Source organism: Henckelia pumila, chromosome 3 (assembly GCF_033568475.1).
Source record: "Henckelia pumila isolate YLH828 chromosome 3, ASM3356847v2, whole genome shotgun sequence".
NCBI classification, from domain to species: Eukaryota; Viridiplantae; Streptophyta; class Magnoliopsida; order Lamiales; family Gesneriaceae; genus Henckelia; species Henckelia pumila.
Genome location: NC_133122.1, coordinates 169,840,655 through 169,862,923, shown reverse-complemented (window position 1 = coordinate 169,862,923; position 22,269 = coordinate 169,840,655). Strand labels below are relative to the sequence as shown.

Genomic DNA, 22,269 nt, shown 5'->3' with positions numbered 1-22,269 from the left:
TGAGAGAGTAATCCAGGTTCTCGAGGACTTATTGAGGGCTTGTATCATCGATTTCCAGGGCTCTTGGGAATCGAGATTGCCATTAGTGGAGTTCACCTATAACAATAGTCATCAGGCGTCTATAGGTATGGCTCCTTATGCGGCTCTCTATGGGAGGAGATGCAGATCTCCCGTGTACTGGGATGAGGTTGGAGAGAGAGTTCTACTTGGTCCCGAGATAGTGCAGCAGACTGCAGATGTTGTGACTCAGATTCGTGATCGTATGAGGACTGCTCAGAGTCGTTATAAGATTTATGCCGACACACGACGATGAGATCTTGAGTTTGCTATTGGTGACTATGTGTTTCTGAAGGTGTCACCTATGAAGGGTGTGATGCGCTTTGGTCGGAGAGGCAAGCTCAATCCGAGATATATTGGCCCATTCGATATTTTGGAGAGAGTTGGTACGTTGGCCTATCGTTTGGCGCTACCACCAGGTCTTGCGGCAGTGCACAACGTGTTCCATGTGTCCATGCTTCGGAGATACATCTCGAATCCATCGCATGTTCTGGATTATGAGCCTCTACAGTTGACACCAGAGCTAGCTTACGAGGAGAGGCCAGTTCGGATGTTGGCTAGGGAGGAACGGATTCTTAGGACGCGGGTCATACCGATGGTCAAGGTCCAGTGGCTGAATTACTCTAATGAGGAAACTACATGGGAGACCGAGACCGACATGAGAACTCGCTATCCGGAGTTGTTTGGGTAAGTACTTTAATTTCGAGGACGAAATTCATTTTAAGGGGGGGAGAATTGTAGCACCCAACATTTTCCTACGTAAATCCGCATGCATAATTAGGAAATTAATTTAATTAAAAATTTAGTTTTTGGGGTTAAATGATTTTATGTGAATTTTATGTGAATTATATGCATGATTTAAAGTTATTTCAACATTTAACCCACAATTATATTATTTTTAGATTTTTGCGTAAATGATTTATTTGATCGCGTAGACGGGACCGTGGACGAACAAGATGTTTGATTTTCATCCAAAATATTTTATGAGATTTTTATAGACCTTAAAATATTATTTTAAGGTATTATTTCATAAAATTTTAGTATTTATAAGTATATATATATATATACATTTTTATTTATTAATTTGCAAAAAATTTAGAATACCCTAACGACTTAATGAAATTCTAATAATTTGTAACTTAATATGAAAACACTGAGTTCATACAACATTTTATTAATATTTATAATTTAAATTATTGAATATAAAATAAAGTATTATTTTTTATGTGAAAAATATTATTTTCGATCAAAAGTATTAGTTTTTCTGTTAAAAGTATTATTTCTAAAGTATACTAATTTGACATTAAAAGTAATAGTTTTCCTGTGAAAAATATCATTTTTTTAAATAAAAAATATTACTTTTTATGATAAAACTTTTATTTCTAGAGTATGCTAATTTGACATAAAAAGTATTACATTTTTTGTCAAACGTATTAGTTTTTCTATTAAAGGTATTAACTCTGACGTATGTTAATTTGACATAAAAAATATTACTTCACGACTTAACGTCATTCTAATAATTTCTGTCTTACTAGGGAAAGACTAACTACATACAAAAGATTGACACGTTGAATAAACACTCCAAACTATGAAGAGCTACAAAAAATAAGTAGTCATTAAGATTTGAGGACAGCAAGATGGAAAAAGTAACATGATGAAAAATCATCCAATCCCTGGTGACATTGATAGCTCCAATGCAATGTGTTGATAAAGGCAATCGAGTACTATTGCATTTGTAAAATCTTGCAGCAAGTTACTCCTTTAAATCTTAGCTGCCAGATCAGGCATTTATTCGCATATACCTATCATGATGAAAACAGAGAATGAATAATACTTGATACTAATTACAACACATAATCTGTGTTTCACAACAAAACGCAAATGACATTCTATAATAAGATATCTATAATACCTCTTGAGCTTAAGACTCGAAACCACCTTTTTCTTGATAGTCTCGTAAATCTTGTCACCTTCGTCCAGTCTAATAAATCCCTTGCCATAAAACTGTAACTCTTGAACATTTTGAGTCCCGGAGATCCCGCTCTGGCAATCCGAAGGTGCATAATCATCCTGATGTTGCTCATCAAGATTACTACTAGTGTACAAGTTTTCTGTGTTCGAATTGAAAGGAACAAAGATCGTGCGTGTTGCGGTCGTATTCGACGCAAAAGCCTCCATCTTTCGGAATAATCAGCCATTGATTTTTACTGTATGAGAACACAAGTTTAAACTCATATTTCTTACTGACCAGGTGACCGAATTAGTATATACTCAAAAACTTGCAGAAAAAATTAACTTGGTCTCCAATTAAAATCACTTCGCACTGAATAAAAACAAACATGATGCAGCATTTGCAAATGCAGATATATCTAAGGCAACCTACTTTCAGTATTGAAACAAAACATAACCAAATCCAGATCTTTCAAAACAGATTATGTCAACTCAGGGTCAATTTAGCAGACTTATTACTAATACAGGACCAAGGACAAGCTAACCAGAGTATCAGATAATTCAATTTCACGTCAAATAAAGCTGAAGTCAGCGGTCTCTTAAATGCCTAAAGAACCACTTCTCAAAGAATCATCAATACTAACAACAAATTAACATATCCATTCTAATATCCCAAAGAATGAACCAGAACTCCTCAAATCAATTGACCAAACAATCAACATAAAATTCATCCAAAAACCAACATAAAATATAATAAAATTACTCACTTGATCCATGTTTGTAGAGGATATCAGGCAGCGAGAGCAGTGAGCCATGTCGAAAGCCCGGGCAGGATATGAAAGTCTCTGCGAGCCCATGATGCCGATCATTGCTGGAACGCCTCGTTCCAATGCAAACCACACCTGCGCTTCGTGGGTATATCTTGGAGCAAAAGACATCCCGATAATGTTCTTCTTCAGCAGATAAGAACCCTAACTTGCTACCTGAGGAACAAACACCACAAAAAGAGTTGAGAAGTTTGTGAAACAGAAGATACAAATATACAATACGATCAATATTGTGAGATAAACTCCTTACCCCGCAACCCGTATCAACAGCAGTTCGAATGGTTCCACCAGTAAGAAGGATAAGCGCATTAATATAATCGATATAAGCATCCGAACCCCGGGGAAACATGGTTCCTCCTCTGGGAAATCTAAAGCGATCTCCTTCCATTTGGATCCAATTCTGAACAGCTTTCTCCTTCAATTTTGCTTCTGGAGAGGGTCATCGCCTTCATATTGGTCAATCGCTTCAATTGACCTCCTAATTGATTACAACAATCGAATTGAAGTAATTTCAGATGGATAGTTGAATCATGGTTGTAACTTCTTCGATTCAAGATGGGCTGGGAATTTTTCTCTTGAAATTGAACGCAAGGAGATGGGGAGAATCAAACTCAAGGCTATGGAGATTTCCGTTCAATTTTGCAAGGAGAGTGAAAAAATGTTTGGGCTTAATTAACGCAAGAATTGGATGCGGGTCGTAGGCAATGGATCCGGGTAAGGATCCGTCTCACGAAATTAGATCCGTGAAACTGTCTCATATAAGTGTTTGCCCATTTAGTATTAGATACTTGTCTTGGAAATATCCTCCTTTCCATAAGTGATATCAAATTCTCAAGCCAATTCTCGATTCTCACTGGAATCTTGTATCTATGATCAGCAAATCGTTGAACCATTAGATTGATAATTAAGATACTCGTAGGATAGGTCAAACTCTACCATTCAATACATACTCGTACCGACTAACCTTTCTCTTAAATGACTCTTTTATTTCTAAAGAAATACTCGGTTCAAAACAGCTTTTAGTTAAGAAAATATGGTAACCACAAAATCAACTTTCTTATCTATGATAGCGTCGACCATAAAAATTTATGAATAAGTGTCATTTTTGGCGTTACCTCTGTACAAAATTTAATCTCTTAACTAGAGAAAATCATATTGCATCAATAAAATCATTCACTATTGTAATGATCTATATATCTATACTAGTATGTAAGATCTTTGTGAAGTATGTGGCTTGTACCAGAAGATAACTTTATTCAACCGTTTTCAAATGTGCTTTGTAAGAGTAAACGATTGAGTAGTCCTTGTGCCACATATTTGTTCGCTTGAGTGTTCAAATAGATCAACTAAGTTGCCAAGTCTTGAAATGGTTGGATGGATTTTCATCTTGATACCCGTTGAATGACTTATTTTGAATCTTCAATAGAACGATCGAGTACTTGTATTATATGCAAAAATAACTTGATTTTGTACAATAAGTTATTGTTTGTTATCAACAAAAACAAGGAATCCAACAATTATTATTGGCAAATCTTTGAAGATTTGATTCTTCATAAAAATTGACAAACATTATATCTTGTATCAATATTCTTTGAGAATATTGATAAATCTTAAATAATTATATTGTATTTGTAGGTGTATGACGTATCAAATAAAAAATGTTGTGTTAGAGCTTCAACATAAAATCAGACCGTGTTTCTTAGGAATGGCAATGAGACGGATTTGGGTAAACACGGGCCCGCCCCCGCCTCCCCTTGGACCCGTCCCGCCACGTGGATCCGGTGGGTTCAATTCGGGTTAGACCCGTTGGACCCGCCAAATTTTATTAAATAAAAAATTTTAATAAATTAAAAAAATTAACAAAACATCATTAAATTTATTTTTTAAATTTATATTAACAATATTAGGACAAAAAATATTCTCACAAGTTAAAATGTATCATTTTTATTTAATTAAAAAATAATTAATAACAAAAGATAAATTATAATAATATATTTTCATATTAAAAATATCATAATATATTAAAATCATTTCAATCCAAAAATATCATACTCAAATAATGGATAAAGTATTAATTATTTAATATAAAAAATAGAATTATACATATATATTTTATATTTATATATTAATATATATATATTTTTGGCGGAGCGGGTCCCGGGTTTTTTGGCGGAGCGGGTCGGACAAACTTAGGACCTGCCCCGGACCTGCATGTGGACCCGCTTGACCGGGTCTAGACATTATCCATTACCATCCCTAGTGTTTCTTCATGAGCATCAATATTAACTTAGAATTTGTGCTACTTCGAAAACATTAATATAAAATCTAAATGTTGTGCTGCTTCAAAAACACTAATATTAAACTAGAAGCATGAACATAAAAATTAAATTTATGTTTCTTCGAAAAGTATCAATATAGTTATTGTGTTTGTTTGATAGCATCCATATAAAGACAAGAATACTTTTTTTCTCTAGCTTGAAGAACACTAATGCTTATAACATGTAAATTGACAGTAAAGAAATGAAGAAATGCAGTGAGAATTCAATCATTTTATTTGTCAACCAAAGACCCCTATTTATAGGTTTACAATTGAGTGTTACATATTTAGAAGGATTACTAATGGATCTATTTACATAAACATTATTAACCATGATCATGCGCAAATCTAACCATTTAAAACATATTAGAAGTTATTCAGCAATGTATCATAATCTCAAGTCTCATCTGTAAAAACTACATGATAAATTGTTTGAAACCACCCGTCATCACAGTAAAAATGGATTTTCTCCAATTTAAATTGCTACAACAATTAGTGGTATACAACATTCATCCACTATACTTGAATTTATATCCCAAAACTGTCGTAAATTACATAGTTCATTTCCTTTCTGGCTCCAGGAAAACTCCCACAGTGGCAGTACCACAACCTCGATTCAGCTGTTCAGCTTGATTTTGAAACTACCGAGGACTTCACCATCACCGCCACTATGTTTCTCGACAAAAGTCCGCAGGCAACCATTTATTACGCGAGGAGCTGCCCCATCACAGAAACGTTTTGCAAGGTCTACAGCCTTCAACACAGATACAAACATGTTCAGCACAAACAAGGATTTTCTCGACTCAAGTATAATAAGCTCACTCCAATTCTTGATACCTCCTAATTGCAACTTAGTACAAGATGTTTCATACAAGTGCCTAAGGTAGTTAAACAACTTTCTTGTGAACACCTACTGTGAGCACATCAAAATTTTCCTCAAATATTCACATATATAAAGACAGATAGCCAACCTCGTTAATGACTATTTGATGCCTTGTCCCAAGAACTGAAATTTCAGACATTGCTAAGTGAAGAATGGAGAGCTCCAGAATTCTACCAGCGGGTTCATTCTGAATCAATTTAACAGAATGAAGAAAAACGGCATCAACGAACAAATTATCAGTTTTGCCACTATTGACTAATAACGTCAATGCCCAACATAATCCAAACATTCTCAAATTGACATAGGGAGGTCATACATTTCCGGAGTCATCAAACATAAAGTTGCACAAGTGAATAAGATAATGCAGGTTGTACCAGAACAAGATGCTTATAAGCATTAAAAAAACTAGTCGGCTGTCCAACAGTAGTCAGCAGACTGAATGATTCATATACAAAGAGTCCTGTAAACTTGCAAAAGTGCAGAATTCTAATCATCCTATAAAAGAGTCCTGTAAATTGTGATTAACTCAAATATATATGTTATAGATAAATGCACTGACGTTTTCCTTACTGTTGAGGATCATACACAAGATCATTCTTAGTCAAAACATCAGAGGTATCAAGAGAGTTGATAGTAAGCGTATGCAAGTGTGAAAGATAGCATGTTTCGGCTTTTATATGGTGAGAAGAGCTGAATTCCCAATTTCAAGAGGTGTTCATCAATTAACTGTCGATTGCATTGATGATTTGTCACTAAAGTGTGTAGCCTCACAATTCTGAGGACCTTTTCAGTTTTTCATGATGAGATTAAAGTGGGGTAATGGTTATGTAATGCTAGGCGCTGATGGTAGTGAATCCTCACCTACTTGACAGATAAATATAATTGAAGGCCAGAACTAAGTAACTACAGAAATACCATCCCAAGTTCCATAAGAATAATAGGGAACAAACCAAATATAGGAAATTTAACAGTTGACGTGACTTTTTCCATCATTTCTTAGAGACTAAAGATAGGAACTATGCAGGAAACAATTCCCGAAAATGGAGACATAAAGAGTCCACCGTGTATTCATGAAAGCATTTCTCAAGCCCATATTTTTTATGTGGATATTTATTCAAGCTTCCAAGAAACTTCTCGGCAATTTAGGTGTTAAATATATCTTCTTTCCATTGCAATGAGGATGTTTACTTCCACTTTTAATTTAAAGACAATTCCACGACGATTTGTTAAAATTTAAGCTTTGTATGATTATCGTGATTCTAAGATTTTTGCTATTGAGTTCATTTTTTAGCATTAAAATTGAACTGTCCGCCGTTGTGTTTTGTGTTCGGGATAGAGGCATGGCAGCCAACTGAGGTGGCAAAAATAAATAATTAATTGTTGGAGGGAAACATGATGGTCCTCAAGCACGCCTCGTGAAATCATAGTTTTTATAAGTTCAGGTACATTATACGTCACCTCGAGGAGATTTGACGAATTCCCCTGCAATTACAATTGTGGACAAGGAATATACGTAATAACTAACAATAAAATGGAAAATCACGAGCAAATCAAACCTTCCAGTTAAGGGGTGCAACTTCCTCGATAGCAAGCACGTTACTGTCCCACTTCTCTACGATTGCCACCAAAAGTTTTCGAGCGAAGCTGCAGCACAGAGAGAGTTATATATCCAGAAAGGTTGAGATTGCATTCTGAGAACATTTCAAATAGGTAGCAAATCATGCAACAAAATCTACAATATAGTGGCATACCACAAAATTAATTTGCTGTACACCAACTTTGGGGGTGCTGAAAGAACTTCTGCTTCTGAGACAGAGAATCTGAGCTGTTAATACATGCTCTTTCAAGAAATGTAATGGCCATATAGAGATCACATGTACAAAAGTGCATAAGAAACACAAACAAACAAATACAGACACCTGATGACACAAAGACTCCATATACATCAAGACTAGTATTGGGTGCCCACTCATCATGCTTGCGTTCGTCATAAAATTACCTTGAGAAACATTTAAGATTTCTTATTTGTTGTTTTAACTTCTTCATGAGCTAATAAGTTGTTTGTAAATGTTCTATTACTTTCCTTGCGAAAAACAAAGGAAACATTGAGCACTTCACATACGTCACAGAGCATATGTCAAACAGATATTGCTCAGGCCTAAATAGCCATGCAGGTAATTCAAGAAGTCCAGGTTCTAAAATACAAATCGTAGTAAAGTAAAACATTTGCTATGTAATAATCCAAAAATGAGAGCCTCCTCCCAAAAGACTGGTCTTCTAATAGGAGCGCCTTCAAAACATTTACGATTTCCAGAGGACAGCAGAATGTTAGAAGCTCAAATCCAAAATATCCGGCTTCCATATATGAGAATTGAGAGCTTGCTAAAATTTCTTGACTACTACACAATTCCACAGTATCAAAATTGTGTCCTTTTGGTATATATTTTTGAAGTTGGAAGAGAGATAGATTTTGATTTTCACTAAACAAAAGGAAATTTGAAAATTGACATATACAACTAATAAATAAAATATTCTAAAGAGGAAATTGAAGTACCATTATCAGACTGCTTTTGATCATTTCTCAAGAGTGCTTCAGCTTCTTCAGTGGTGTGAGCGGCGAGTGGAGGACCTCCAAAGCTCATGTGATCGTACGTCAGTATAGAAGCTTTGTCAAATTCATACCCAGATTCTGTAAAAGTTAAAGCTCAGATTATTCTATATTCTCCAGTAATAAAAAGAAGTAAGCAGTACCTCTTCTGGTATTCAATCTTTTCTCAAAAAGGCGAACTGGGTCGGACCCGTCTAAACAAGCAGCATACAGAATCATCCTAAGACATGAGTGAGAGACAAGGTCAAAGCAACAAAAACATTGAAGAAAGGGGGAGAATTTGGGATAAAACATACAAGGCGAGTTCCCTGGCGGCTCTGGGGCTGCAAAATCTGCCGCTTTTATCGATTTTGGGCAGCATTTCTTTAAAAGTAGAAGTTTGGGTATTGTAAACAGTGAGGGCGTAGGGGCGGGAGAATTTGGGGAAAGAGGAAGATGATAAAGCAGGGTTGTTCTTGAGGAGGAAAGGGATTTGAGTTTTAGGAGACAAGGAGATCATTACAGTTCCTGCTGCTACTCCCGCTGCTGCTTCCATCCTCGCCAACTGATTTGATTTGCTTTGCTAAATCATTATCTTTGAGTTAAATAAATATCTACTGAAAATCGGAAAATCATTCTGCAGCACGACTCCACATGGTCATTTTAATTGGTGAATTTCGCTCGCAATATTTATGAAGATTATCTCAAAATAATTTTTGTATAATAGTTTTAGTTTTCTACTTTTTTTATATTGTTTTTTTTATTTAAAAACTCTTAAGTAGTGTTTGAGAACTTTTTAAAAATCACTTTTCATCTTTTCGTTAATAAATTTTTACAAAATTTTGAAATTTTGTTAAGAAAAAGCCGAGAAGTCATTCATAGAATCTCTACTAAACACTACCTTAGTGTGTTCGGAATCACTAAATCAACTTGTGAAATTTTATTAAAAAAAAAGCTAAAAAATACTTTTTAGAAGCTTTTCCAAACACTGTTTTAATTGTTGGGATTGATTCATACGACTCATTTACCGAGAATAAAATGTATATTATACAACATTAAAATATTTCTATGCAAAAATAAAAGGAGACAACAGCATTTTACCTCTCATTTTGCAGTAATGGATGTGGTTTTGTTTTATTTTCTCCTTCGTTTTTTAGATTTATCCTCACTTCAAAACTGCGGAAGATAGTATCAATATTAAATAAATCATATTCGATGGCTTTAGTGAGTTTTGGCTAATAAAAAGAAAAAAAATTCCCAAGTTATTTGTTGAAAAGACAAATTTCATTCAGAAAAAAACTGATTACACGTTAAGGACGAAGCATCACATGACGACACATGAAATAATATAACTTATTGTCATGATTTATGTGATTTAGGTAGTATTTGGGAGAGCTTTTAGAAAGCACTTCTCAGTTTTTCCTTCACAAAATTTCACAAATTTTTAAAATTTTGTTAAATAAAAGCTGAGAAGTGCTTCCTAGAAGCTCTTTCAAATACGAACTTAGATAACCGAAAATTAATATACTTAATTTACGCCTTTTTTTTATAAATTTCTTGGTTTAAACTAAGATGCTTTAATTTAAATATAGAACAAAATTATATTTACTTTATTATATTTTATCAATATATCAAATTATATATTAACTATGTTTATAACTTATTAATTGAATCGTAATATACGGACGTGTGAATATAACTATAATTATAATATAGACAGATAAAATAAATAATTTTATTATATATTTATAAATATATTACAATATATTATATTTTAATTTGGATTTAATTATCAATAGATATATATTTACATTGATTAATAATTCTAATTTAATACAAAATGTATGATAATGATTTATAATAATAAATTTTGAATTCATGTAAATTTTTTAAAAAATATTAATAATAAAATAATCTTGAAAGTAAAAATTTCTACCTAATTAAATTTAATTAAAGTAAACGTGAGATCAAATATCATCCGGGTTCTGCGAATCCAGCTGCAGATGCGCTCAATCGTAAGGTTTATGTTAGTGACCTTCATACTAGTGTTGTGTCTAGTGTTGTCCATGAGTAGTGTTCTTTGAGTTTCACTTTTCGCCACAAGAGAGATCAGCAAGGGATTCGAGTATTTTCAGTGTTAGCTGAGCCAGCATTGTTTGCTCGTATCCGAGAAATTCAGCTTTCTGACCCGAAGACGCAAAAGTTAGCGAGGCTTGCTCAGGGAGGCAACACCTCTGATTTCCATTTTCAGTCTGATGTTTTTTTGTGTTTGTCTTGTAGAGCGGTTGTGCTTGAGGATTCGTCTTTGCGTGAGGAGATTTTGTCTCAAGCTCATCGTAGTAGATTCACCGTGCACCCAAGCAATACTAAGATGTACAAGGATCTAGGTACGAGATTCTGGTGGAAAGGGATGAAGCACAGTATTTACCAGTATGTTTTCCAATGCCTTGTTTGTTAGCAGGTTAAGGAAGAGCATCGTTGACCGGATGGTCTGATGCATAGTTTGGAAATTTCGGAATGGAAGTGGAAGCACGTGATGATGGATTTTGTCACCCACTTGCCGATGTCTTCCAGGCAGTGTGATGCCATTTGGGTTGTTGGTGGACAGATTGTCCAAATCTGCTCATTTTCTCCCGTACAATCGCGAGTTCAGTTTTGATCTCATGGAGTGATTGTACATTCAGGAGATTGTGCGTTTACATGGAGTGCCACTGAGTATTGTCAGTGACAGAGATCCGAGGTTCACCTCACGGTTTTGGAAAAGTTTTCAGCGAGCCTTGGGTAACACTTTGAGTCTCAGCACAGCATATCATCCAGAGACTGGCGGCCAGTCCGAGAGGACTATTCGGAAATTATAAGATATGCTGAGGGCTTCAGTGATGGATTTTGGGTTATCCTGGCAAGATCATCTGCCGATGATAGAGTTCGCTTATAACAATATCTATCATCGCAGTATTGACATGACACCGTTTGAGGCTCTTTATGGTCGCCGTTGTCGAACACCCTTATGCTGGGATGAAGTAGGGGAAAGACAGGTTGAGGTACCAGAGTTGATTTAACAGATTGTGGATAAAGTTCAACTGATCAAGAAGAGGATCAAGACTGCACGGGATAGGCAGACCAGCTATGCCAACACCAAACGCAGACCTTTACACTTTGAGTCAGGAGAGCATGTTTTCTTGCGGATTTCACCTTTCCTGAAGGTGATGAGATTTGGTCTCAAGGGAAAGTTAGCGCCTAGATTCATTGGTCCGTTTGAGATCTTGGAGAAAGTCGGAGATGTGGCTTACCGTTTGGCGTTACCGCCATATCTTTCCAACATTGACAAAGTGTTCCACGTGTCATTACTTCGTCTGTACATTGCATATGGTTCGTACATTCTGCATCCGACAAAAGTATGGTTAGAGCCGGATTTGTCGTATGTGGAGAGACCGTTGAGGATTTTAGACATAAAGGACAAAGTGCTTCGGAATAAGCACATTCCTTTAGTCATGGTTCAATGGCAGCGTCGAGGCACTGAGGAAGCGACTTGGGAGTTAAAGAGTCGTATGCATTCTAAACATCTGATGTTGTTTTGATTGTATTGTATTTTGCAGTTCAGTTGTAAACTGCAGTATTGTAATAACAAGTCGTTTCAGTATTATTTTGCTCTGTTATCCTAGTCCTGATTTCGAGGGCGAAAGATCTTAAGTGGGAGAGAATGTAGTAGCCCGCATCCAAATTAAACTAATCAAGTGCCTAATTATGATTAATTTCCGAAAACATGATTAAAGAATTCTCAAATGAGTCTAAGAAGTTGAAAAATGGATTCAAAACATTTGAAAATGGCCCGAAAGGATCCAAACTATCGGAAGGATCGGATGATCCGAACCCCAGGATCGGACCATCCGAAGTGCACGGAGTTCCGAAGCATAGTTTGAGATCGGAGGCTCCGTAGAGATAGGACGATCCGACAAGGGATCGGAGTGGATATGGATTTGATTTGACAACCCATGAAGATCGAACAATCCGAAGGTTGAGATCGGACAATTTGAACACATTACGTAAGCAGTGACATCACAACGAGGACACGTGTTTGGAAGGGGTTGAAGGGGGAGATCAGACGATCCGATCTCAGGGATCGGACCATCCGATATATGCATATAAATAGAGGTGACGAGGCTCATTTTCATTTGCACCTTCCAAACTTCTCTCTCTCCCTTCAAGCTCGGTTTTAGGGCTTTCTAGGCATCTTATTGGAGGGCCGGGAGTTGTGGAACGCTGCAGGGATAGTAGCGAAGCAATGCCTAAGTTTTGAGGCTGACGACGTACCAGGTATAATATTGGATCCCTATAGAGATTAGAGAGTATGTAATAGCTTAGTTAAGACTTTTAGAGTATTATAAGTGATATGGTGATTATTGCTTATAGGCTTGGAATTTGAGTACCTGATCTGCTAGGTTGCTAGGGTGCTTGAGTTGTAAGGATAGAGGTACAGACGTATTATCCGAGATACCATGTTGAATATACATGTATTATATTTGCATCTTTTCTGTGACATTTGTATAGGCATTGATATTATGCTGCATGCATGAACATGTTGAGCATTATGCCTTGATTTGTATAGTCGTAGTAGGGGTCGCTCAGCCCCGTATTCTTAGTGGATGAATTCTATGGATTTGGATCCGGATATATCCACAATTTTATGGTATGAGAGCCACCTCCTAATGCGACGGCCCAGCGTGCTACATATCATGGCGCCTTGACTGAGCAGTCTTCTTGATAGGTTTTCCAGTACCTGTCATACTGCATGTGCATGCATGGTATATGTATATTCGTACTTTTGTATTGAGCGTTTTATGCTCACGCCCATAGTGTTTTGTGTTGGACACCCTATTTTATGAGGCAGGGCTTAGGTTGGATGGATCCGGAGGTAGCGGTCGTTGAGCTGCAGTGGTTCCATGGTTTTTTCCTATTTTCGTATCAGGTTGTTGGTTATGGATTTTATTGCTTTCCATTCGATGAGATTGTATAATATTATTCGATTTTAGTCCGGTTGTTCTACCAGTGACTTTGTATTTCTGGTTTAAGTTTCCTCTAAATTTAAATTTTGCATTTTAAGATTTAATTGCATTCTTAAGACTCTGTTAGTAGTTGATTCCGGTCTGGTTCACTATAAATTTATGTTCTGAACTGATGTGGTAAATAATCAGTATTGGGATTAGACTACATGGACTTTAATTTGTTGAATAGATCTAGTTTGTTGTTGGATTAGTACCAAAGGTTAATTGTAGTTATCATCTGACACCGTCAAAGATAGGCAAGGTGAAAACTCGATATGATATTTCCTTGATTCCAGCATTCTTGGATTAGATAGTTGTTAAGAGGTTGAAAAACTAAGATCAGATAATTTGGATCAGTGGTGTAGGATTCCAGTAGTAATCAGGAATCGGAAAGGGTTGCCTAAACTTGATTAATCTTTCCAAGCTAAGAATGAACCACAGTGGATTGATACCAGTACATGGTACCGTTAAGACTGGTAAGTATCGATTTATAGTTCGGTATTATCAAAATGTGGATGCTGAGGTAATTTTATTAGTTCTGTAAGCCTATCGTGCTTAGGGACTTAGCCAGAGAAAGGTACTTTAAAGAAATTATTATCTCCTCATAGAATGTTGACATTCAAATTCCTTAGATATTGGATCAAAAGTGTTTATGTAAAGATTTCAGATTTTCTTCTGTCTGAGGAGAGCAGTTGAGGTTCAACTATTGTTGAAATAGAATTTCAACCCTGGATTTCATTATTGTTCGACTCTATCAGAAATGGGAGGAACTGAACAGTACGGTCAAAACTTTTTGAAACGAACAGTTTGACTTTACCAAACCGTGGATGTGGTCAAGTAAGATCTTGTTTCTGAGTATCTCTTTAGTAGGTTACAGAAAGTGGATCCATGTGGCAACTAGGGTAAGTATTTCCTTATCAGGAAGATTCGGCTTGCTTTAAGACTTGATATTGTACCCATCTTGGTACCAAGGATCATCAACCAAGTCTTCTGAGACTAGCCTGATTAGTTTTTACAAGATTATTGAAGAACGCCAGCTTTTAAGGCTTGATAAAAAATTCATAGTATTCAAAGATTTTCAGCAGTCTCGTTGAGATTCAATCGACAATTTTGGGTTGAATAAGTGCATTTGTTCCAGTGGACTCTAGCAAGTTTGAAAAATGATTAACTGATGTTGGTCAACCATTAGTAGTTGAGATCTATGGTGTTTTCAGTTTTGGTAAGGTTATTGTTACCGAATCTCTTGTGGTTATTCGTTAGATAATTGTCGTGATTAAATCAACAGAGTTGAATTCAGTAGCATCACAGATTGAGGAAGAGTTTAGAAAGCAATATAGGATGGCCAGATGTGAAGAAGGAGAAAAAAGTTGGAGTTCTAGAAGTAGATGCACTGATAGCACTGAATGCTAAGATTGATGCTCTTACACATCATATGGTGATTATGCAGACAACTCCAACTAACCAGGTACAAGTTCAGCAGCCCGAGTAACAACAGGTCTTTGAAATCGATGCGGCAAACTTCATGGGAAATCAAGGGAGACAACCAAACAATCCTTACAGCAACACTTACAATCCTGGCTGGAAGAGTCATCCGAATCTCTCATGGAAACTTGCAGATCCCACCGCCAATACTTCAAAGCAGTTGAGATTATGTAGCAGGTACTGATACTGGCTTGCAGAATCAAGAGGTGATGTTGCAAAGGTTGGAAACACAGATGAGCCAGATAGCGACACAATTGTCAACTAGGCCAGCAGGGTTGTTTCTTAGCAATACTGAAAATAATCCAAGGGATGTCAATACTATTTTGGCGGTTACTAGATCGCAAGTGGAGATTACGGAGCAGATAATTGAGGATGAGGAAGCAAGGGAAACAATCATTGAAAAAGGGATGGAGAACGTGCCAAAGTCTGCCGATTCGGTGCCTATGGGCATGAAAGGTAAGTCTTCTAACCCAACTAATAATAAGAATATTGATTTAAGTAAACTTTCCTTCCCTCAGCTAGCAAAGAAACTACAATTGGATAATCAATTTGCAAAATTTATAGAAATTTTCAAAAAGCTTCACATTAACATTCCATTTGCAAATGCTTTGGCACAAATTCCCAGTTATGCAAAATTTTTGAAAGAGATTTTGTCTAAAAGGAGAAAATTAGTGGATTTTGAAACTGTGAAGTCGGAAGAATGTTCTGCTATTTTACAAAATAAACTCCCTCCGAAACTTAACGATCCTGATAGCTTTTTAATCCCATGCACTATTGGAAAATCATTTTTTAGTAAGGCTTTATGTGATTTAGGTGTCAGTATCAATCTTATGCTTTATTCATGTTTTGAAAAGCTAGGTATTGGAGAAGTTAGGCCAACCACCATCTCCCTTTAATTGGCTGATAGATCTATATATCCTAGGGGTATTGTGGAAGATTTTTTGGTTAAGGTTGATAAATTTATTTTTACTGTGGATTTTGTTGTGCTTGATATGGAAGAGGATCGTGAGATACCTCTTATTTTAGGTAGACCATTTTTGGCCACTGGAAAAGCTTTAATTGATGTGAAAAATGGAGAGTTAATTTTGCGCATGAATGATGAGAGTGTGATTTTTAATGTTTTTGAGGGCCTTCGTTATCCTGCGGACAATTCTGATTGTTTCAGAATTGATGTTACTGATGAAGTGGTTGAGTGTTCTTTGCAGGAACAGTTATCCGTGGATCCATTAGAAATCTGTTTGACAGGAACAATGGATGAGGAGCATGTAAGTGAAGAAGTTCATGAAGTTGCAAGATATCTGGATGGGATTACACCCTTTGAAAGATCCATCAATACCAAGATAGGGGAGCTTGACCATATTACAAAACCATTGAAGCCATCAACCGAGGAGCCCCCTACTCTTGAGCTTAAACCACTCCCTTCTCACTTAAAATATTTATATTTATTAAAGAATGATAAACTTCCAGTAATTTGTTCGTCTTCTTTGACAGGGTGAGAGGAAGAAAAACTGCTGAGAGTGATTAATGAGCATATTAGAGCCATAGGATGGAGCCTGGAGGATATCAAAGGAATCAGTCCAACCATGTGCATGCATAAGATACTTATGGAGGTGGAGCACAAGACATCTACTCAACCACAAAGGCGTCTGAACACAGCTATGCAAGAGGTAGTGAAAAAAGAAGTGATCAAACTTCTCGACGCAGGTATTATCTATCCTATCTCTGACAGTGAATGGGTGATTCCAATTCAAGTAGTGCCTAAAAAGGGAGGGATGTTTGTTATTGAAAATGAAAATAATGAATTAATTCCTACTAGGACTGTTATGGGATGGCGGGTATGTATTTGTAGCGACCCAACCCTGATCCACTACCTAATCAGAGTTAATTAGCGCATGCAATAAATACTTAAAGCGTAAAGTGCGAATAATTTAAAATACAACAAATCCAATCGACAGAATACAACCGACGATAACAAAAGTGTATAAATACTCTTATACAACGAAATCGAAAGTTTTAAGGTCACAAGACCTACCACTAAACACTCTCTGCAACAGGAAACAACCTCAACCCTGCTGCGAATCACCTGAACCGTCCAGCCTCAAACCTGACCCGCCACAAGGTATCCCAAAAGTACCAAACACAGGGGCGTGAGCGACAACGCTCAATATGAAAGCAATGATATATAAACTAATATGCAGCAAGAAAATGACTTTAAAATACTGGGTAAAACAATATACTCAGGGCTCCATGAATATACAGTACCATGCTAAGAGAGAGACTCCGCGGGGTACTCGTGTATTTCCCCTATCCACTATAGCGTCTACTCCACCGTCTTGGTCGCTCCTAGTGATAGCAAAACCAGGGGCTGAGCCTCCCCAGACACGAATCTATAAGGAGTAACTCATCACCGATGGAAACTGTCATGACTCACATCATACCCGATGCAGTCCAGTGTAAAAACATGCATGTGCTAAAACAGTAAAACATGGTAAAACATATAGCACATACTCATGAAACATATAAGCATATATATCATGCCGGCTATCTCATTCAGTACTTACGTACCTCTAACACTGCAGACAAATCCTAGCACCACTGGTCTAGATCCCACGCCTACAAGTTCACACTACTGTGTTTACAATGCAAATACACATGCATCACTATTTAAGCTCTAAAAGCCTTAACTAAGCTATTCCATACTCCTAAAATTTTTTAAAAAACCAAAGCTATACATGCGTCCATCGTCATCCCTTTGTTGTCTCTTGCCTCAAAACTAGGCCACAGCTCCGCTACGATGCCTGGATCGCTATGCCATTTCCGGATTCCCAAAATAACGCCTAGAATTCCCTAGATCTAATTTAGAAGGCTAAGTAATTGAGAGAAGAGAGAAGTTCGGTGTGCCTAGAAATGAATCTCGGCTCCTCTATTTATAGACGACGTTCGGACCGTCCGAACCTGTTCGGAGCCTCTGAACACGATCGGAGCATCCGATCCCGACATCGGATCGTCCGAAGTCCCATCAATGCATCAGCCATGACGTCACCTTGCTGACGTAATTAATGATGTAAGCCCTAGCCATGATCGGACCGTCCGATCCTGCCGACAGATCGTCTGATCACGATCGGAGCCTCCGAACTCTACTTCGGAGCGTCCGATCTGCGCTGGCTCAATGATAAGTGCAATTTATGCACTTAATTTATATATGAATTAACTTGACTTTTGTGATGTATCGAGTGGATATTATGCATGTGTTGTTGTTTTTATGAGATGCAAGGATTGGAAGAAAAGTACCGAGAAGAAGCGAAAATACGAATTTCGGACAACAAATTTCAGAAAATTACTGGGCTTTTTACAGGCATCCAAATCCAATCTCCACCGTTCATAATAAAGTCTAAGTTGTTTTGAAGCTGCTGTCAAAAGTTCAGCTCAATCCGACGGTTAGATTGTGAGATATGAATTTTTGATAAATAAAATTTATGCACTTAATTTATATATGATAACTTAACTTTTGTGATGTATCGAGTGGATATTATGCATATGTGTTGTTGTTTTTGTGAGATGTAAGGATTGGAAGAAAAGTACCGAGAATAAGCGAAAAGATGAATTTCGGACAGCAAATTTCAGAACCTTAGTGGGATTTTTAAAGACCTACAAATCCAATCTCTACCGTTAATAATGAATTTTAAGCTGTTTTAAAGCTTCTATCAAAATTTCAGCTCAATCCGACGGCTAAATTATGAGATATGATTTTTTTAAATTTATCGCTCAGCTGGAAAGTGAGCTGTAGCGCACCTGCGCGAAATCGAAGGAGCAGCTGTGCCAAAAATCAGTACCTGGACGGGAAAAAAAGAGAATAAGCGCATTTGCTCTTCACTTAGAGCTCATCTGCGCTTGATGGAAGGAAAAAGGAGTAGAAGAGCAAGAGAAATAGAGCAACCGTTCTAATGCGGAATTGAAGAAGCGCATATGCGCTCAAGAGAAGAGAAGTCGCGCAAAAAGTCAGAAAACTTGAGATTGAACTAGCGCATATGCGCTTATAAGAAGGCAAGTCTGTGCCACAATTGAAAAAATTATGCGCATATATTCAAGCACATCTGCAAAATTTAGGAAAAAAAAATATCAGAGTTTGGAAATCTGAAACTCTAAATTTTAGGCTTTATTGTGGGCTTTTATAAACATATAATAAGGGAATTTTCAGAGGAGAATAAGAGCAGCCGCACGCACAACTTCAGAACAATTGAGAGAGCTTGAACGAGAATTTGAAGGCGAGAGAAATCTGAAGACGTGAAGAACAAAATGAACAGAGACGAAGATCGATCGACCGGACGCGACATCGAATATTCAGATTTGTTTTCATCCTTTTGAACTTATTATTATGGAATTAATGTCTAGATTTGTGAACATGAATTATTTTTGCAATATTTTGATCTTGAACTAAATTTCATTAGTCTAGAGGGACGATGGAACCTGGTGTACTCTTCTACGAGTTTTTGATTTTATTGGATTGAATTCTCCTAAATTAATTATTTTTTTTCTAGATTTGATTGTCTTTTCAATTAATTGATCACTAATTGAATTGTAATATTTATTTGAAATCTGGAACTAGAGAGAGGGGATTTTGAATAGGACCAATATAAATTACATTGTTAATTTTGGTTATGATTGTTAGTACTAGGACTTCGTACAAATAGATTTGTGATTCGAATAGTTGAGACGACATGTTTTGTCATTTAAGAGTATGAGTTTTGAACTCATTAACAAGTGAACCTTGTAAGATGTGACAACACTAACATGTTTGTTAAGGCTAGGTACTTCCGCGGAAGGATATAACACCCATGTTAGACCAAAATTTATTAAGCACCTCGCCAATGCATCCTCCAACTCCATTCCTACACCAAAATTATTCTCATAAGAATTAAATAAGTCAATGCGGTTACAAGAATGTACCTCATCTTGGTATTTCATGATCTTATAAATATTGAAAGTAACCGCTTCACCACAAACTCGTAGAGTTAATTCACTCTCCTGCACATCAATTAAAGTTTTGCCAGTCGCCAAAGATGGTCTCCCCAAAATTAGAGGGACATCTTGATCTTCTTCCATGTCAAGCACTACAAAGTCAGTAGGAAAAATAAATTTATCTACTTCTACCAGTACATCCTCCACCACTCCTCGAGGATAAGTAAGAGAACGGTCAGCCAAATGCAGAGTAATTGTGGTCGGTTTCACCTCGCCAAGCTCCAAGGACCTGAAAATAGACAAAGACATTAAATTAATACTTGCACCTAAATCACATAATGCCCTATTAACAGTTGCACCACCAATAATACAAGGAATAGTAAAACTCCCTGGATCTTTCAATTTTTGTGGTAGTTTCTTTTTCAGGATGGCGCTGCACTCTTTGGTAAACTTCACCATGTCAAATTCTTCAAGCTTTCTCTTCCTTGCCATCACATCCTTCATGAATTTTGCATAGTGTGGAATTTTCTCCAAAGCATCAGCGAATGGAATATTTATATGAATTTTCTTGAAGATGTCAAGAAACTTATAAAAATTTTCATCCAACGGTTTTTTCTTGAACCGCTGTGGATATGACAGAACAGCTTTTGGCACAGGCGGTTTCTCAGGCACAACTACAGACTTGCTGGAATTTTTATTGACAGATTTTTCAAATTCAACCTCAATTTCCTCTACTCGATCCTCATTATCCACTACCTTTGGGTCATCTACCCCAACTTCCTTACCACTTCTAAGAGTGATAGCCTTGCATTGCTCCCTTAGATTAACCTCAGTATTACTAGGAAACGCTCCTCTCTGCTGATTATTCAATGCATTTGCCAATTGACCAATTTGTGTTTCAAAATTTTTCATAAAAGCACTCACATTGGTCAAGTGCGTCTCCATACTATCAAGCCTATTCTCATTCCTCTTAAATCTTGTGGATGACATCAAAATAAAATTATTCACCAAATCTTCCAAAGAACCCTCACCATTCTGAGTATTGAACCCCGATGGAGGATTCAACACATTCTTATTGTTTGCATAGGAAAAATTTTAATGATTGCACAAACTAGGGTGATATTTATTGGGTGCAGGATTACATCGATAGTTATTGAAATTTTTGTTGTTCAAGTATTGAGCTTGCTCCACACTCTCAAATCCATCAACAGAATTTACAGCAGTCGCCAGTGATGTCGTCTCAGTAGAAACTTGATTCCCTTTGGTCAGCGCAGTAAACTGTGTAGAAATAATAGCCATTTGAGCAATCAAGGCCGTGAACACATCAACTTCATGAATTCCAGTAGGCTTCCTTATCACAGATCTCTCACTCGGCCACTGATAACTATTAATAGTCATTTTCTCAAGTATCTCATAAGTCTCTGCAGGAAATTTAGAAAATATTGAACCTCCAGCCGCAGCATCCAAAGAAATCCTAGTTGGCCCATTCAAACCATTGTAGAATAATTCAATTTGTTCCCAATCCGAAAAATTATGGTTCAGACACTTTCTTAGCAATTCCTTGTACCGCTCCCAAGCTTCATAAAGTAGCTCGTAATCTTTCTATTTGAAAGTAGTGAACTCTATTTTTAGTTGGGCAGACTTGGCAAGTGGAAAATACTTAGTCATAAATTTTGAAGCCATGCCCTCCCATGTGCTCCCCAACGGAAGTGACTGTAACCAACTACGAGCATTGTCCCTAAGAGAGAACGGGAACAATCGTAGTCTGATGGTGTCCTCAGTAACACCATGAATTTTCACCGTGTCAGCAATTTCCAGAAAAGTGCGCAGGTGCAAATTCGGATCTTCAGTAGCTGCACCCCTAAATTGACTATGCTGCACCATATTGGTCAAAGCTGGATTCAACTTAAAATTATTTGTTGTGATATTCTGCCGAGCTATTCCAGAATAATAATTATTGATCACCGGTCTAAAGTGATCTCTGATTGGAACCGGAGCATTATTTTCAACTCTTTCTCTTTCTTCAGCCATTAGTTGCAACTCTTCTCTTCTAGCTTTTCTCAAGATAGCAGTTTTCTCAATTTCCGGATCAAAGAGCAGTGAGTCGTAACTTTGGCTTTTTCGCATAAACTTCATAAATTAAAATGAAAAATTTAAAATTAAAA

The 22,269-nt window shown here is 36.8% G+C and overlaps 1 protein-coding gene, 1 long non-coding RNA gene and 1 other non-coding gene across 3 annotated transcripts; 1 reads left to right on the top strand and 2 right to left on the bottom strand.

Annotated features, from left to right (window-relative positions):
* Positions 1-1,620: 1,620 nt before the first annotated feature.
* Positions 1,621-3,460, bottom strand: LOC140893483 (uncharacterized). Its single transcript, XR_012153160.1, has 4 exons — positions 3,085-3,460; positions 2,775-2,990; positions 1,970-2,264; positions 1,621-1,859 (listed from the first exon to the last, which is right to left on the bottom strand). It is a non-coding gene; the product is annotated as an uncharacterized lncRNA (long non-coding RNA).
* Positions 3,461-5,557: 2,097 nt separating this feature from the next.
* LOC140891144 (uncharacterized) lies at positions 5,558-9,248 on the bottom strand. Its single transcript, XM_073299471.1, has 7 exons — positions 8,939-9,248; positions 8,786-8,862; positions 8,589-8,723; positions 7,786-7,840; positions 7,591-7,678; positions 6,123-6,221; positions 5,558-5,905 (listed from the first exon to the last, which is right to left on the bottom strand). Exons 1-7 carry the CDS (start codon positions 9,175-9,177, stop codon positions 5,768-5,770), a joined length of 831 nt encoding a protein of 276 aa, XP_073155572.1. The 5' UTR covers positions 9,178-9,248; the 3' UTR covers positions 5,558-5,767.
* Positions 9,249-21,632: 12,384 nt separating this feature from the next.
* Positions 21,633-21,739, top strand: LOC140894174 (small nucleolar RNA R71). Its single transcript, XR_012153720.1, has one exon. It is a non-coding gene; the product is annotated as a small nucleolar RNA R71 (small nucleolar RNA).
* The last annotated feature ends 530 nt before the right edge of the window (positions 21,740-22,269 follow it).